Genomic DNA, 17,637 nt, shown 5'->3' with positions numbered 1-17,637 from the left:
AGTTTTGCCCAAGTGGCATACCCACATGGTCCTCCCTGAGAGCCAGCCGGCCTCACAGCAGGCAGCTTGCCCTGACTTTTCCTTGAGGGGAGGAGCCATCCGGATCTGCACTATCCCCTGTCAGGGAGCCGTGAGCCGCATGTGGCAATTGCACGTTTGCCACATAGCTAGTCTGAACTGAGAAGCACAAAATAAGAGTGATGTAGCTTAGTAATTGTGTGTCATCCTTCACTAAATGAAAATCATAATCATAAATCATAATCATTCCCTAAAATGAAAAATATTAGGGGGTTAAATAAAAATTTTCATAGATTATTTTCACCTTTTTTTTTCTTTTTTTAACCTTTGTAACAGGGCTACTAGAAGATTTTTATTTTTTGTTTTATCTTTTTAATAAGAATAAGGTCTGACTTTCTTTTTTAAGATTTTATTTATTTATTTATTCATGAGACACAGAAGAGAGGCAGAGACACCGGCAGAGGGAGAAGCAGGCTCCGTGCAGGGAGCCCGACGTGGGACTCAGATCCCGAGACCCCAGGATCACACCCTGGGCCCAAGGCAGATGCTCAACCGCTGGGCCACCCAGGCGTCCCTACTAGATTTATAAATCACATCTGCGGCTCACGTTATACTCTGACAGCACGGCTCCAAGGCTGTGGCTGGCTCCTGCATCATCTCCACAGAGCAAAGCAAAGAGAGGCACAGAAGGGTCAAGCATGAGTATTTCGTGAGCTGGTGCTGGGAAGAAAACTTTGACTTTGTCTTTCTTGTCTATTTGATACACATCAGAAGGAGAGAGGGCAGGGGGCATTACAAGGGACCCAATCCAGGAAATGGGTGACAGCCTGCAACCACCTCCAAGTGGGGGCCCCCCTGCAACCATCCAAAGCTGAACCTAGGCGCTGCCAGGTTCAGCTGTCAGAAGCAGAGCCCTGGCCATGTCCCTGTTAGGCTTCAGAATCTTCCAGGGGCACCTCAGAGGAGCCCAGAGGCCCTGCCACGGCATGCACGTCCCCATGCAACCTGCCAAACTTGTCCTTCCAGCCTTATCTCACGGGCTGCCTGCCCCTATCACTTCACATATTCATTCATTCAACAAATATTTATCATTACTTCCCCCGTGTTAGGCAAAGTGCAAGCTACGAAAGTCACAGTGGTTAGCAAACCGGACTACTGAGACCACCGTGTAGTGGGGGATGACGAGTGAGTAAATAGTGGCAATTACGGCGCACGCTTAAGAGCAGCTGTGGGGGAGGCACGAGGCCGCTTATGAACTCTGTTCCCCTGGACCAGCCTAGAAGTCCAAGAGGGCTTCCTGGAGAAGATGATCTCACAGTTGAAGAATCTCAGTTGGCCAGGCTGAGGCAGGATGGTGGTAAATACCACCGTGCATGGGAACTAGGAGTTCAAAAACCAGCCGGAAGGACAAAGCAGTGGACAGAGCACGGAGAACTGAATGACATGCCACCCGGCTGGAGGGCAGGGGCCAGTGGCAAATGACTGGCGCGTGTGCAGATGCCAGGGGCTATGTGAGCCTGCAAAGGAGTGTGGCATGTATCCTGAAGTGTTTATTCTGCAAGAGTTTTAAGCCAGGAAACTCCTGTTTCACACCTGAAAAGCCTTTGCCCTCTTCTGGGGGACCTGAAGCCCCACCTCTCCCAGCAGGTGCCGCATCCAGGCCAGCCCAAGGTGTCAGGGCTTTAAAGGAGACCCAGCAAGGGGCCTGTCGGAGCTCCAGTCCAAGGATGAGGGTACTGGGCCAGGGTTGGGGGATCAGCTGGTGTTGGGATTTGAGACTGGGATTTGGGGGCTGAATTCAGGAACAAGGATCAAGGTCGTGGTCTAGGGTCTAATTCCAGAATCTGGAGCTGAGGTTTCAGGCCAGATTTGTGGTTGGGATTTGAAGCCGGGGCAGGAATTGGGTTTGGAAATGGGGCTGGGGGGTTGGGGCTGAGATATGGGGTAGGGGTTGCAGTCGGAGCTGGGAAATCTAGTTAGAGTTTGAAAGTGCAGCTGGGGTCGGGGTTAGGTTTAGGCTGGAGCTAAAGCTAAGCTGGGCTTGGAGCGGGGGATGAGTTAGGGTCCAGGCTCTGGAGCAGATAGAGAACATTCCTCCTGCTGCCCGGATCTGGGAATTGTGTTCGAGCCCTAACAGCGGCGGACAGAAGCCCCTCCCTTCCCAGGAATGCCTCCAGCCCAGCAGATGGAGCTGTGCCACGTCAGCCAATCGGCTCAAAGCCCTGCCTTGGAAACACCTGTTGATCCCCCTCCCCCCACGCACACCCCCAGGGCTTACCTGGACCAGGTTAGGCAGGTGAAGCACCTCCCCGGAAACGGAGCTGGAGCGCCCCACCTGCCTGGCCCTGTCTGCTCCGATCGGATCCAGCGCTTCCAGGCTTCTTGTGAGTGCCCCATGGTCCCCTGACCCCCACCGCCCCCACTCTCTCCCGCTGGCTCTGCCCAAGAACCTCCGCCCCACCCGCAGCCTGGCCCCACTGCCCCAGCACACCTGTGCAAGCACTTTCAGACCAGTGAAGTCACAGACCTGGGGAACACTGGGACTGACCCCAGGTCCCCTCCCAAGACCCCGCCCCCACCTCCCTTAGGGGCATCTGCACCTGCTCCTCCCAGCCTGTGTGCTAGGCTGCCCCTGCAGAAGGGGGTGGGGGTGTGAAGAACAGACTCCTCCTGGGGCAGGGTGGGGGTGGTAAACCCTTGTACAGCCACGTTCATCACATTCCTGGATCTACGTATACAGCAGGAGTCCTATCCTGAATTAGGAGAGCATTGTGTTCTTTTATTCGAGGAGGCATTCTTTGGGCATCTATGCAGGTCCTAGAATTCACATTGGAATTTTGAAGCGGAGATGTCAGATGACTCGCTCCCATCCTTCAAGATAAATGTTCTTGTCCTCATTTTTCCAATAAGGAGACTGAGGTTCTAAGAGGTGAACTCATCTGGGGATTCTCTGACCCTCCCCTAGGCCCCTCTTCCAGCTAACCCACACCCGGCATTTATCACATATATGCACCTGCTGCAAGCCAGAGCTCCCTGAGGGCAGGGACCACGGCTGCTTTTTTTTGCCCAGTTGAGTCACGCTGATTGGCCTGTAGAGGAAGGTTAAATGTGAAACGAGTAACCACCGTCAGGTCCTTTGCCCCAGTCCCATGGGTGGTAAGGACAGCAGCTGGGGTTCCCGTACAGAGCCCTCCTCCCTTCGCCCCACTTTAGAGAAATCATGGAGGAGGGTGGCATGGGGGCGTTGGTGAGAGGGAGAGTGGAGAAAGACGGGAGGCAGGAAGACAGGCGTGGGTGGGGGTGATGAGGCAGGAGCCGTGGGGATGGAAGCAGGGACTGTTTACAGGTGGCCTCCCTGGGACCTGCATTCCACGAGGAAGTAAGAAACATGAGAGGAGGAGGAGGAGGTCCAGGCTAAGGTGACAAGCTTGGGTTGGGACCTGTTGCGTCAGAGATGACTTGGGAACAATTGGCTTATGGGTCTGGAGCTTAGGAGGGAGATCTGGGTGTGAGGGAGAGAGGGATTGGGGCACCGACAGCCACAGGTGGGAAATCCTATGAGATGTTGGGGAAGGAGAGAGGTAGGGATTAGATCCCGACCCCCAGAGAAGTAGCTGCAGCTCCCAGAGAGAAGGCTCAGGGTCAGGCTGCTGGTTCCAGAAGGGTTAAGTCGTAAGTCCCCCCTGCTCCCCACAGCCCTCCCCCAGGAGCCAGCGGTGACAGCTGAGGCCATGTGAGTCCGATCCTGAATGAGGCTTTATCTCTGCTCTTGGTCCCATCATCCACTGTGGCACCAGCTCCTTCGGGCCGCCGGGATGGGACAGGCACCTGAGAGAGCCAGAGAGGTCAGGGGCTCCCCTGGCAGGGTGGGGGACGTGTCATGTGGGGGAACCCTCCTGGGGTCACTGGAGAGGCATTCCCAAGTGGCAGTGCTGGGGAGGAGGTGTGGCGGGTGGGGACGGAGTGCGGGGGACACTGGGGCGGATTCCCAGGGATCATCCCCGAGGCTCCCAGGGAGGCTCTCCAGGGCGAGTGGGCTGGGCAGGTAACAGCGTGATCCCCCTGCAGGTGCTGGAGAGTGTGCCCTGGGCTGGGAGAGGACCCAGACCCCTGGCCTCGGGCTGCCAAGCAGCTGGTGGGGGCTCTAGGCCATGACCCGCACCCCGGGCCCCCTGGCTCTGCCCTGCGCCCTGCACCCGGCCCCCTGCCATGTCTGAAGGGGAGGCTCCAGCCCCGCCGGGCCGGGGGCTGCCCCCCGACATGCTGGCCGAGCAAGTGGAGCTCTGGTGGTCCCAGCAGCCGCGCCGCTCGGCGCTCTGCTTCGCGGTGGCCGTGCTCCTGGTGGCGGGCTGCGGGGCGGGCGGTGTGGCCCTGCTGTCCTCCACCAGCAGCCGCTCGGGCGAGTGGCGCCTGGCGGCAGGCACAGTGCTCTGCCTGCTGGCCCTGCTGGTCCTGGTCAAGCAGCTGATGAGCTCGGCCGTGCAGGACATGAACTGCGTCCGCCAGCCCCAGCACGTGGCCCTGCTGCGCAGCGGCGGGGGCGCCGACGCGCTGGTGGTGCTGCTCAGCGGCCTGGTGGTGCTGGTCACCGGCCTGACCCTGGCGGGGCTGGCCGCCGCCCCCGCCCCTGCGCGGCCGCTGGCTGCCATGCTCTCCGTGGGCATCGGCCTGGCGGCCTCGGGCTCGCTCTTGCTGCTGGGCCTGCTGCTGTACCAGGTGGGCGTCAGCAGCCACTGCCCCCCGCTCCCCGCTGCCGCGGCCCCCTCCGCCCGCAGCGACGGCAGCGTCCTCAGCATCTCGGGACAGCTGTCTGCTGGCCAGCGGCACGAGACCACGTCCAGCATCGCCAGCCTCATCTGACCAGGCGCCGGCGAGCTCCCCCTTTCCACAAGCTGCCCAGCACCCACAGGGTGGGTGGGAGTGGGGGCACGCTTGCGGGGACGCGTGCAGGGAGTGCACGTGGGCATGCACGTGTCCCCAGGACTGCCCACCCCCTGTGGGGTTGCGTGACCTGTGCTGAAGAGTCTGCGTGTCCCCACACATCCGTGCCGCAGGAAGGCGTGCTTGGGTCTCCTTGGAACTCGGGGTTTGTGACCATGGAGCGGTCGGAGTCTACCTGTCTGTCATCGGGGTCCCTGAAGATCCTTGGCACCCACTCTCAACAGCCCTCGAATCCAACCCTGCCTTGTAGCACCGATGAGGGGTTTCCCAGGAGTGACTGTTTCCCGCCCCCAGAGACCACACCGGTGACTCTTCACAGACCATGAGAGTGGTCACCTAACTGGTGACCAGGTGGAAAGAACACGGGCTCCGCAATATGACAGGACTGGAATGGGATCCCCCGTCCATGACTCCCCAGCTGGGGGCCCTGGGCAAGGGACTTAACCTCCCAGAGCCTCAGGTTCCAGAGAGTCACAGTCGTGATCATGGTGACCAATGGTGAGGACCACGTGACATCGTGTATAGGAGGGGCAGGCACCTGGCAGGTGTGAAATAAAAGTGGGGGTCACCATCATTGTGACTGTCCCTCACCATCTCACCGAGAGACCTTCCTTCCCCTCCCAGGGCCCCCCCGACCAGCCATCCCTTCCACTGGGAACACTGCCTAACTCGAGCTGGCAGATGTGCCCTGCCCGGTCCCCCCCAGGCCTGTGGCTTCTCTAGGTCCTGTGGAGGGGAGTGGGGGTGAGGGGACGCTCAGCCTCGGGAAGGTGGAGGGTTTCTATTTGGGGGGTGGAGAGGGGCGTGTACACTGAGTCCTTCACGTTTGCTCCTGTGCTGATTCAAGATAAAGCCTTAAGAATTGGGGGTTTATCAGCCGGTTTCTCTGGAGGCTGCAGCTCCCTACCCCACCTCTAGGATCAGACCGTCTTGGCCGGTGCAGTTGCTCCACTGGCTGACCCTCCTCTGCACACCTGCACCCCACCCCCTCAGGCATGGGAGGGTTGTCCGAAAGCCCCCTGGGTGGGAAGAGTCACTTCCTGCTTGGGGTCAGCCCTGGAAGGCATCACCCACCTCCAGCGCAGAACTTCCTGGGTGGCAGTGATCACGATCACCTCCCGCGGGAGGGAGAGCACCAGGAGCCGCCAGGTTTCATCACTCCCTGCTGCTCAGGTGGGGTGGCCCCCCTCCCCCGCCAGGCCCCCAGAGAGGCAGGTGTCCAGGGGCACTGAGCGTAGAGCACCTGTAAGTGCTCTGACAGAAGGAAATTGCTTTCAGGGACCAAGATCTGGGGGCTCCTCCTGGAGAAACCTGGGAGCTGATGGATGGGGGAAGGGTGTTGCCAGCAGGGTGAGTGGAAACAAGAGGCCGTGTCCGGGTGCACCAAGGACAGCAGAGCCTCCCCGGGAACTGTGGCATCTCAGACCCTGCATATTCAACCTGGGATCCCCTCGTCCTCATCCCGACCCAGCTCCTCATCTCACCTGGGGGGTATGGCCTTCGCCCAGCACCTCGCTCCCTCCCCACCTCATGCCCTGAGAACACATCACCACCTGCAGACTCCAGCGCCCTTCCTGGCTATGCGTGATTTGTGCAGCCTCCCCTGGCTGGGGGGGGGGGGGCTCCCTACTTCTACTCTTTTCTTCCTCAGTTCACCTCCCCCCCAACCCCACCACATACATATACTTGAGCTGCAGTGTTAGGGGAGGTGGGGGGGAAGGGGATGCAGGGTGACCCCCCCCCGTTGACCCAGGCACCGGGAGGCTCTTCACCCCTTCTCTTGTCCTTGAAATGTGTGTCCCACTTGCCAGCCCGGCTCCTAGAAGCTGCCCCAAGGATACAGCCTCGAGACAGGGATGTCGCCAGGAGACTATCTGGGTGGCACAGGACACTGAACCCAGTTAAGGCCTCGGTGTAAGATCTGACAGGCAGGTGCTGAGATCTACTCACACCCACTTCCCCGAGAATCACCCAAGAAAAGCCTCATAAGTAAGTTCCCGTGCCCCTTACACCTGCCAGCCCCCAACCTGTCCCCATCTTTGTCTTGGGTCTCTTCCTGCCCCCCAAGGGCCAGGGCCAATTTCAGGTTACACCCGGGAAGCTCCAGGTTGCAACCCAGTGCTGTCCTTACAGGGAAACTTACAGTATCTCCCCAATGACACACCTGCCCCCTAGACTAACAAGGTGCCCATTTCCTACGTCCATACCCCCAACTGTAGACGCCAGTCTGCACTTCCTTCCCTGCGCACCTGTCTCCTTAGTCAGGTGGTCCTGCTGGCAGGACATGGGTGTCGCTTCTCTGCACATCCCTTATTCCCAAGGTGGGCCTGACGCATAGTGGGTGCTTTACTGAGTGGGTGAAGGACTCAGCTTGGTTGGATGGCAGTGTGTATGCCCTACCCAGAACAAGGACAGGTCGGGAACTTAGGCCACTGTCCACTCCTGGCCCTGAATCTTTCTGTCCCTGAATCCTCACTCTTCCAGGGCTCCCAAGAGGGAGCCGCCATTCTCATCAGAGGACCACAGACCGCCTCTCCGTCCGTTCATGTGGGGAGAATTCCTGTTTCTTTTCAGCTGAAACAGGGTTAGACTCTTTCATGAGATTTCCTTTAAAAAAACTAAAGGAAAAAAAATAAAAATAAAAAAACTAAAGGAAGGGAGACGCCTGGGTGGCTCAGTGGTTGAGCATCTGCCTTTGGCTCAGGTTTTGATCCCGGGGTCCTGGGATCGAGTTCCACATTGGGCTCCACGCAGGAAGCCTGCTTCTCTGCCTGCCTCTCTCTGTGTGTCTCTCGTGAATAAATAAATAAAATCTTTAAAAAAAAACCCCAAAAACTAAAGGAAGGGCACCTGGCTGGCTCAGTTGGAGGAGCATGCCACTCTTGATCTTGGGGTCATGAGGTTGAGTCCCTTGTTGGGCCTAGTGATGACTTTTAAAAACCCAAATAAGGAGCAGAAGGTTTATTTGAAGAAAACAAACAAATAAAATGCTACAAAAAAAAAAAAAAAACTAAAGGAAAACAGAAGCACAGGCCTAAAGAAAGGGTGGGGGGCCAGGTTACATCACACCAATGTCCCAATAAGCAGCCACCACAGGCAAGGCCTTCCTTGAGCTCCCCTGGGAAGGACGCCAGGTAAAGACCATGGCCCTACCCCCAGAGGGCCATTCCAAAGGGCAGTGGAGTAGTACCTACACACCCAGTAGGACGTGGGTCTGGGTAGGAGCTGGGTGGATGCACGGGCAGGGCGGAAATGCCGCTACTTCTGCAGTCACTACAGCTGACTTCCCAGGACCTGGTACCCCCAGCTTGTTGGCTCAGAGCATCTCCCTAAATCCCATCTTGGGCCACACTGCAACCAGCCATCCCCTGGCCCCTCCTGTCTTCATCTCCCTTCTGGTTAAGTTTCCATGACCCATCATTTCACCTGCTCCTTGACAGAGTCCTCAGCTCCTTAGCCCCCCGCCCCCTCCCTGTCCTTTGGTCCCAACCAATCCCTTCCCATCTGCCTTCACTGCACCTGCTGCCTCACAGTGACTGGTTATTGGAGAGACCTGCCTTCACTGCACCTGCTGCACAGCCAGGCAGCCTGGGGTCACCATGGGTCCCTCATCACCCACCTCGACTGGTCTGCAATGCTACTCATCGCTTACACTGTTCCTCCCCGGTGGGCTCCTGCTTCCACAGCGGCTCCCAAGTTCTCTCCATGACCTTTCACACCCCAGGGTCACCCCCAGAACACCACCCTCTGCAGGAGGCTTGGCCTCCCTACCACGAGAAAGTGACAGCCCCATGGTGGGAAACCTTCCCCCTTGCTCCTGCCAAATAGCTCTCCCTTCCCTCCCCTTTGTGGAATGGCCCTGTCAGCCTAGCCAAGGAATTTGGACTTTGTCCTCAGGACAATGAGAAACATGGAAAGCTTTTAATTAGGGGAGTACTCTGGCCAGAATAGGATTGGAGACCGAGGCTGGCCATAGTGCAGAGCCAGGAATTGGTCATCAGAGAAAAGAATCAGAAGAAATGTCCAGTCAGTCCCAGAGGTGCCATTTCCGCAGGCCCCTGGGGGATGAGAAGCAGTGGCCAAGCTAGGGAGGTGGAGAAGAAGGAGTATCCCAGAAAGAAGGGAGGGTCCAGAGATGAGAGAACTTGGCTCCTTCAAGGAAACACAGTGGGTTCGTGTGGCCAGAACTGGAACATTCACTGGCAAGAGGCAAGGGGGCAGCCAGGGAGGAGCCCTGGGCCAGTCCTGGGCTCAGAGGCTTCACAGCAGGTGGTCCCGTTTCTTAAGGTGAAGAGGAAGCTGGTGGAGGGTTTTAAGCAGAGGAATGGCCTGGTCAGAATTGTGCTTTAGGACGGTCATTCTGCCTGCAGCCTAGAGAATTAATTAGAAGGGGCAAAACTAGGGACGGGGGAAGGTGTCGGTCGATGAATGCCATCTCCGGCTCGAGGCAATGGTGGCCCCAAGAGGTGGCTGTTGGGATGGAGTAAAACACGACAGATCTGATGGACGTTCAGAGGGTGCGATCAACATGTCCTTGTGACCGAGGAGCTCTTTAAGATGAGAGAAGTGTGATGGGTTGAGAATGTTGAGGGAACAAGAGGCTTAAGACGGGAGGCAGAGAAGACGCTGTTCTTAAAGGCCCTGGCCCTGAGTGGACAGGCAGGGAGGGTGGCCCCAGGGTACACGACGGGGGTCAGGGTTTACGATGCCACGTGGACAGGGGAGAAGCAAGAATGTGGACACGGGTAAGTTGGAGCAGGAATTGAGGGAGGCCCTGACCAACAACTGACCCCAAAATGCAAGGCGGTGTTGGGTACAAAGCAAAGAAGGGGCTGAGGGAGAGAGAGTGGGGTGGTCTGGGCCTAGACAGAGGTCCCTGTGGGCAGCAGGGGAGGTAGAGAGAGGCACTTGCCATATGTGCCCCCAGTGCTCCATCGTCACATTTCAGGTCCTTGGCCATGTCACCTGGACCCTCAGATACTGGAAGAACATGTTCCAGCAACTTCTGGATGGTTCTTACATCCAGCTACATCCCACATGAGACGTCACCCCTTCTAGGGACACTCAGGTTTCTAGAGGGGCTTTCTCAGGTGTAATACATGCTCCCTGGCACTCAGCTTTCTGCACGCAGACGAGGGACTGCCTTCTGGAGTGCAGGACCTGTAGCTCCCTGCACGTAGCTGTGGAAGTCAGCCCCCGGGACTTGATTGGGGCATGCCACTTGTACCCTCACAGCCCGCCCTCCCAAACCTGCAGCTTGCACCCTGAAACGTCTCAGCTCCCGCTCCCTTGGGGGAGGAGAGTGCCAGCCTGGGCAGGCTGGGAGCAAGTCCAGCTACCAAGACCAATGATCGGTACTTTGGGGTGAGATTGTGGTGCAGTTGCTGAGTGAAGTGGGCAAGTTGCAGTTAACTTGTGGGAGCCTCAACTTCTCAGTCTATGAAATGGGGGTGCCCGCCCAGCGGGGCTGTCATAAAAAAGCGCTAGAGCTTCAGTGTCATAATTGTTGATGTTGTTACTGTTACCATGTTCTACAGGATCAGAGATCCTGATTCAAGTCCTTTGCTGTCCTTACGGGATCTTTTTTTTTAAGGATTTTATTTATATTTATTTATTTATTTATTCATTCATTCATTCATTCATTCATGAGAGAGAGAGAGGGAGAGAGAGAGGGAGAGCACACATGTGTGTGCACACATTTAGCCATACAAGGAGGGAGAGGAAAGGGGAGGGGGAAAGAATCTCAAGCAGACTTTGGGCTGAGTGTGGAGCTGGACAGGGGGCTCGATCTCACAATTCCAAGATCATGACCTGAGCTGACATCAAGAGTCGGACGCTTAACTGACTAAGCCACCCAGGTGCCCCCTCACCGGATCTTCTGACCTGAATCCTGGGATGCAGACACATCTAAATCTCCAGCCCAGAGTGAATGAGGAGGAGGGAGGCTTGGCAAGCTTCCCCTTCAAGATGAGCAGAAGCCAGCCTCTGCGCCTGGAAACCGCACATCAGGCATGGACTCCACGGTCACCCACAGCCAGCCCCTCGTCAGTGCACCCAGCCACCCAACCAGATACCGGGGCCACTTCGGTGCCTCCTTCCTACTCCCCACTTCTGGCAGCAGCAAGCCTGCCAATGCTGCCTCCCTCGTGTCTCTGGAATCTCTCTGTTCCCTGCCACACCCTAGGCAAGTCTTATCACCTCTCTCTGGGGCTCTCCCCTCCAACCCATTGGCACAGCATCCAGAGTGACTTTTCTATCACGATTACATCACTCCCTGGCCCAAAAAGTCCACAGACAAGCCCCAGCTGCTCTCATGTTGAAGTGCAAGCTGCCTTGGCACCAAAGCCCTCGCTGATCTGACCCTCCCTCCAGCTTCATCACTGCCCGGGGCACCCCTCGATCCCTGCCTTTCTCTCAACCTCCTTCCTGTATCAGTCCTGCCCTCCCCTTTCTTCTCGGCTTGCTCTTTTCTCAAAGGCTAGCACTGCAGCCAGTGGCCACATGTGGGGTGGCCACCCGGCTCCTGAGGACTCCCTCTTGTCTGGGAATGACCTGAACAAACAGGCAGGCACCGAAGTCACATCCGCACAGCAGGAGCTACCCATTCATAGCTGGGTAGGTACTTGACCCAAATTGGGCTGATGGCATTCTGACATTCTCCCCCCCCTTCCCCCCTGCTGAGTACTTGAAACTTGGAACCAAGAACTCGGGAGTCCCAGGCATGGAGTCTCATGAATGCCCACAAGTGACAGAGCATGAGAGATACTGTTCCTGTCCTCAAGCTGCTGGAGCCCTCTGCTTCCTGCCCTCCTGAGTCCGTTGTCCCTTTAATTCTCTTCCCATTGTTTGCGACCAAAAGAAGCTTAAATTTCTCCCTTCTTTAATCTGCCTCCCTTGGTTGGATTATTTGGGTTTTTTTGGTATCTCGTTATATAACTTCTTTATATATTTTGGATGCTAACCCTTTATTGGATATGTCATTTGCACACCTCTTCTTCCACTCAGTGGGTTGTCTTTTAATTTTACAGAAGATAGGAAAAGACATTTCTCCAAAGAAGACATACAGATGGCCAAGAGACACATGTAAAGATGCTCAATATCAGTCATCATCAGGGAAATGTAAATCAAAAGGTCATGAGCTATCACCTCCCACCTGTCAGAATGGGTAAAGTCAACAACACAAAAGGATACAGAGGATGTGGAGAAAGGGAAACCCTCGTGCACTATTGGTGGGAATGCAACCTGGTGCAGCCTCTGTGGAAAAGTGTGGAGGTTTCTGAAAAATAATTAAAAATAGAGCTAGCGTATGAGCCAGCATTCACACTACTGAGTATTTTTACCCAAAGAATTCAAAAGGATACACGCACCCCTATATTCATTGCAGCATTATTTACAACAGCCAAATTACGGAGTCAGCCCAAGTGTCCACTGATAGATGAGTGGATAAAGAAGGGGTACATATGCATACATACCATATGTATATAATGGAATATCACTCAGCCATAAAAAAGAATGAAATCTTACCATTTGCAATGACAAGGATGGATCTAGAGAGTATAATGCTAAGCAAAATAAGTCAGTCCGAGAAAGATAAGTAAAATATGATTTCACTCATACATGGAATTTAAGAAACAAATGAACAAAGGGGGGAAAAGGGAAACTAAGAAACCTGCTCTTAACTACAGAGAACAAGCTGATGGTTACCAGGGGGGAGGATGCGGGGAAATGGAGGATGGGGATTAAGAGTACACTTGTCATGGGATGGTTCCAGCGGTTGAGTCTCTGCCTTTGGCTCAGGGCGTGACCCCACGGTCCTGGGATCGAGGCCCAGGTCGGGCTCCCTGCATGGAGCCTGCTTCTCTCTCTGCCTGTGTCTCTACCTCTCTGTGTCTCTCATGAATAAATAAAGAACATCTTTTTTAAAAAAAAAAAAGTACACCTGTCATGATGAGCACTGAGTAACGTATGGAATTGTTGAATCACACACACACACACACACACACAGACACACAGAACAGGACAAAACTGCCTCCCTTGCCCCAATCTCCCCAGCAAGGATGAGCCTGTCCTCCTCATCATCATCAGCTCTTGATAAAGTCTCCTACATTCGACTCATTCCCTCACCTTTCATCTACTCACTCCTCAGTCTGCAGTACAAGCTTGACATTTATTTATTTAGCATCTGCCATGGACAAGAATGAGGACACAAAACTAGACACGGCCTGTGGCTTCAGGGAGTTCACAGTCTAGCCGTGGGGACCCGCACAGCAAGGGGGACGTGCAAACTCTAATGCAGATTAAAATCAACGGGGACCAGAGAAAGGCAGAGGAACTCACAGGGTGTTGGGAGTGGGGAGCAAGTCTCCGGAGGAGGGGCTGCGCGAGCAGTGTCTTTTCCAGCGACAAGGGACACTTTTATGCACAAGTCCCAATTCAGGAAAATAAAAATCAGTGACTCCTTTTTACTTTCATTTAAGACAAAAATAGGTTTAATTAGTACCTGTGAAAAATGTAATATAACCATTTCAATCACTCACTTTATTGAAAAAATTTCAACAAGATACTTGGCACACTGGATTTTACCTACTAAAATGTCATCATCTCGGTACGTCTGAAATGTTGGCAGGTAGGCGGGCCATAGGGGGTCTGTTGGCCAGGGATTTCATCACTGTCATAGAGGATTTTTTTAAAAAGATTATTTATTTGAGGGGGGGAGAGAGAGAGAGAGAGAGGGAGACCTTGCACGCGCACACACATATGTGTGAGCAAGCAGGGGATGGGGCAGAGGGAGAGAGAATCCCCGGTGGGGGAACCTGATGTGGGCTCCACCCCAGGACCCTGAGATCATGACCTGAGCCAGCTGCACAACCAACTGAGCTGCCCAAGTGCCCTCTGTCATGGATGATTTGAGAGAACAGAAGGGCAGTGTAAGCCAGGGAGACAGAGTAAGCAAGAAGTGAATGGGAAAACACCTTGCAAGAGAAAAGGAGTAACAAATAACGAGTTTTCTAGGGAGTGAAGTTGAGAAAGGCAACTAAGGGAACCAAGAGGCTGACAGAGGCCCTATTTCTCCAGCCAGGCCCTTGGTAGTTGTCCTGAGAACTGCAGGGAGCCATTGAGGGTGATGGAGCAAGAGAAGGTTTATCACTGTAGTGCTAGCGTCAGGGAAGGGAGGATCGCTCTACCCATGGTTAGCCCTTAAGCCCCAGACACCTCTGGCCCCGAGGCTTGTGGCCTCCACGTGGTATCCTCCACCCTCAAGTTGTCAGGTATGGGGAGGGGAGGGGGTGTCCAAAATCAGGGCTCAGAAGGAAAAGTTGTCCCTATTCCCCTCTGTCTCCAGCCCACCAGCCCCGGGCTGAATGTAATTGTCCTCGATGAAGCCATCATCATCCTCTTCACCCACGTCCGGGAAGGCTGCCTTCCCTATCCTGGGCAGCTGGTGGTGCTGGTAGCTGGTATGATATTTGCGGCAGAGGTAGCATTTGGCAGCAAGCGCTATGAGGAGGGAGAGGACCACAGCGCCCAGCACAACCCCGACCAACACAGGCCATGCCCGGGCCCCGGTGGCCAGTGCAGGGGACACGGCTGATGCTGAGGGCCCCACAGTGGCTGCAGAGAAAGGGACAGCATTAGGGTTGGGGGCCCCAGATGGGTTCCCTGGGGAAACCGAAAGGTCCAGTGGGGACAGGGTCCTCCCTGCAACCGCCTCCTCGGCCTCCTTCCCACTCACTCACTTTGGTTCAGCTCACTCATCGAGAGGCCTGAAGACGCCGGTGAGCCTCAGCTTCTGCCAGAAGAGCTGGGGCTCAAGGAAACCCCTAGATGCCAGGCAGCCCTGGAGCTCAGAGTCCTAGAACATACACATGCACGTGGGTGTCCGGGAGGCCGCAGGAGCACATTAAAGGGCAGACTCACGGCCACGTTAGGGCGCGGAACAATTGACCAGAACCAGTCATGCACAAAAGGGAAATAAGCTGAGTACCTGGAAATTGGCTACTTGTAAGGGAATGCTATAGGATCCAGCTCTGCAAGCTCCTGAAAAACATCAACACTGGAACTTACTAAGCACCATGTGTGATTCAGGCACCAGGCATGTGCTCACGGCACCCTGTGATATGGGGATAAACATTATCCCCTCTCTGTAGATGAGGACCCTGAGGCCCAGAACAGTGAACTAATTCAGCCAAAGCCCCAGGACTTGAACCCAGGTCTCTGATACCAGGGCCCAGACCCAGGCTGCTACACTGCTTGGTGGGCAGAGGCTGGGACGTGGGGCAGAGGCAGTTCTGGCGCCCAGGGGTTAGGCAATAGCAATTGCTTCAAGCTAATGAACCAAAGTAGAGACCACATGTAGAGGACAGCGCCAGTCCCTAGGTGGGCAGGGGACCCGCTCCTCCTCAGTCAGGAGCTCCTGCTTCCCCACCTTGACCCTCAGCTCTTCAGACACATCCCTTGTCCATTGACCTCTGTCTGCCCTCAAGAGGGAGGCAGTTTTCAGGGAGGAGCCAACTGTGGATCATCTGGATCAGGAAATCATCTGGATAAGAACTACTAGGGCTAGGGCGGAGCTAGAGGAGGAGCACCTGAATTAAGGGAGTATCTGGAGGAAGATCATCTAGGCTTGAGAATACCTATGGGGGAGTGCCTGAATCAGAGGAATGTCTGGGGGAGCAACACCTGAATCTGAGGAGTATCTAGAGGAAGAGCACCTAGGTTAGGGAAGTACCTGTCAGAGGAGCAGCTAGGCCTGGAGATTATCTGCAAGTGGAGCACCTGAATCAGAGGAGTACCTGGGAAGAAGCATCCAGGCTAGAAAAGCACCTAGGAGAGAAGCATCTCATTTAGGGGAGTACCTCCCACATACTTTGATACAGATGTCTTAATGAAACCCTCCTCCCTCCCCTCCAACCTGTCACCAAGCCCCATCAGTTCTTCCTGGAACTAAATATCTCTAGAATGGCTCTGACCCTCCTCTGCACCCCACTGCCACTGTCCCCGTCCAAGCTACCTTCATCTTGTACCTCAGCTCCTGCATGACCTCCTAACCCTGTCTTTTCCCACTTTCCATCCATTCCTCAGGGTGATGGGCCTAACGCCCCCATCTGACCCCATCACTCCCCCACTCTTAAAAATTCTTCAGAGCTCCCCAGGCCCTCTGGGCTGCACAGAGATTCCTCAGCATATTCTTCAAGGCCTCACAACCCAGCACATGTCCTCTGACCCACTCGTCCTCTTGTCCACAGTCCCCTCCCCCATGCTCCACACACACACACACATGCACTCACATGCACACAACCCCCCCACCCCCGTCACCCACCCGCTTGTTTGCCACCCACCCCCTCCTCTGTACTTTGAGTTCCCCATCCCTGATGGCCAAATCAGACCACACCTGCCTGTGAGGTTGTCCCAGGACCACCCCCCTTCCATGACCCCTTCCCTGGCCTACCCAGTCAACTGCCCATCAGAATCAGCCAGTGACTAGCTGGGCAGCTGCCTGGGGCCAAGGACCGGGCTGATTAATGTGTCCCCCGGTGCTGGCAGAGAGCCGGGTGCTCAGGGGTTCGCTGCGGGTCAGAGTAGGGGACAGCTGGAGAGTGAAGAGGGGAGCGTTAGAAAGGCGAGCTCCGTCACTCATCACTCACTGGGGGCCTACTCTGGGCCCCACACTAGGCACTGGATCCTCAGAAAATAAGATTTTGATCAATGGAAATGAATTGTATTCATACTGACCTCTCTAAGATTTTACTCCTACTTCGTTCCTTCCTGCCCTCTCCCTGTGAATTCTTCTCAAGGACACACACACCTCCACAGGCTGTCACCCTACCCCCACAGGTCACATCTGTCTCTTCCATCCACAAACACACACCCTCTGATCTACCAGACATACACCCCTGATTTGTGGCTCCTTTCAAAGCTCCCAGGAGCCCTCAGGGATCTGCGGGATCCCCCTCTCAGGCCCCCCAGGGTCTCCCCCTCTGCTCCCCACCTGTAGGAACTGTGCACAGTCCAGGGAGGACGCTTCCGGCTGGAGCGGGCAGGACCTGGACAGGTGGGCGGGCCACTGACTCACCTGGGGACGCCGCCGGCGGGCGGGGCCGAATCCGCAGGTGCGGGCGGAGGGCGGGGCGCCGGCAACGTCTCCAAGTGGGAGGGCTCGGGAGTACACTCCTTCCCGAGCTGTGGCGGGGACCCTCTGGGCGCAGGTCCCACCCCCACCCCCGGGGCGGAGGGTGGGAAGCCAGGGGGGTGGGAGGGGGCGCGGGGGGCGGTGCTGGGATCCGAGAGGGGTGCCGCGGGCCCTAGAAGGGGCGGGCAGGCACCTCAGCAGGCGTCTGCTCGGGCTCCCAGCCCTGATGTGCCAGTGAGTTTCCCGTGACAGGTGCAAAGTCCAGAGAAGGAGGGGGGTGGGGAGCTCCTCCCTGGCAGCAAAGCCGCCTGGCCAAGGACACGCTGAACTGCCTGCAAAAATGTGTGCGAGCCTACGCTGGGGGTGGGGCGGGGTGGGGGGGAGGTCATTGGGGGAACTTACCTGTGCCCTTGAGGTCTGCTGTGTGCCTGAGCCCTGACCTGAATGGAGGCTTCTAGGCTGCGTCTGGTCGCAAGGATCCTGGGGAGCCCACAGAGCTGAGCTCTGAACCTGTCGCCTTACTCCTCAGCTCCAGGCCTGGTGCCTCC

The 17,637-nt window shown here is 55.9% G+C and overlaps 2 protein-coding genes across 8 annotated transcripts; one reads left to right on the top strand and one right to left on the bottom strand.

The window, feature by feature from the left end:
* Window positions 1-2,253: 2,253 nt before the first annotated feature.
* TMEM125 (transmembrane protein 125) lies at window positions 2,254-5,554 on the top strand. Of its 3 annotated transcripts, none has more exons than XM_055341499.1 (4): window positions 2,310-2,402; window positions 2,833-2,947; window positions 3,715-3,863; window positions 4,087-5,554. In XM_055341499.1, exon 4 carries the CDS (start codon window positions 4,228-4,230, stop codon window positions 4,876-4,878), a length of 651 nt encoding a protein of 216 aa, XP_055197474.1. In that variant the 5' UTR covers window positions 2,310-2,402; window positions 2,833-2,947; window positions 3,715-3,863; window positions 4,087-4,227; the 3' UTR covers window positions 4,879-5,554. The 3 variants fall into 3 exon arrangements, with proteins under 3 accessions (XP_055197473.1, XP_055197474.1, XP_055197475.1); XM_055341500.1 differs by lacking the exon at window positions 2,833-2,947 and adding an exon at window positions 3,365-3,437 and having other exon boundaries at window positions 2,312-2,402; XM_055341498.1 differs by lacking the exon at window positions 2,833-2,947 and having other exon boundaries at window positions 2,254-2,402.
* Window positions 5,555-13,135: 7,581 nt separating this feature from the next.
* On the bottom strand, window positions 13,136-17,318 carry CUNH1orf210 (chromosome unknown C1orf210 homolog). 5 transcript variants are annotated; one of them, XM_055341876.1, is made up of 5 exons: window positions 17,033-17,318; window positions 15,689-15,783; window positions 14,945-15,013; window positions 14,697-14,812; window positions 13,136-14,571 (listed from the first exon to the last, which is right to left on the bottom strand). In XM_055341876.1, exons 4-5 carry the CDS (start codon window positions 14,713-14,715, stop codon window positions 14,264-14,266), a joined length of 327 nt encoding a protein of 108 aa, XP_055197851.1. In that variant the 5' UTR covers window positions 14,716-14,812; window positions 14,945-15,013; window positions 15,689-15,783; window positions 17,033-17,318; the 3' UTR covers window positions 13,136-14,263. The 5 variants fall into 5 exon arrangements, with proteins under 5 accessions (XP_055197851.1, XP_055197849.1, XP_055197850.1 ...); XM_055341874.1 differs by having other exon boundaries at window positions 14,945-14,997; XM_055341875.1 differs by lacking the exon at window positions 17,033-17,318 and adding an exon at window positions 16,949-17,025 and having other exon boundaries at window positions 14,945-14,997.
* Between the last annotated feature and the right edge of the window lie 319 nt (window positions 17,319-17,637).

The sequence above is a fragment of the Nyctereutes procyonoides genome, unplaced genomic scaffold, assembly GCF_905146905.1.
Source record: "Nyctereutes procyonoides isolate TBG_1078 unplaced genomic scaffold, NYPRO_anot_genome, whole genome shotgun sequence".
NCBI classification, from domain to species: Eukaryota; Metazoa; Chordata; class Mammalia; order Carnivora; family Canidae; genus Nyctereutes; species Nyctereutes procyonoides.
Note: the sequence above shows the minus strand (reverse complement) of the source record. Positions and strands in the feature narration are given on the sequence as shown.

What these genes read in the sequence shown, in the direction of transcription:
- TMEM125 (XM_055341498.1), top strand. Translation starts at nt 4,228, where the DNA reads ATGTCTGAAGGGGAGGCTCCAGCCCCGCCGGGCCGGGGGCTGCCCCCC.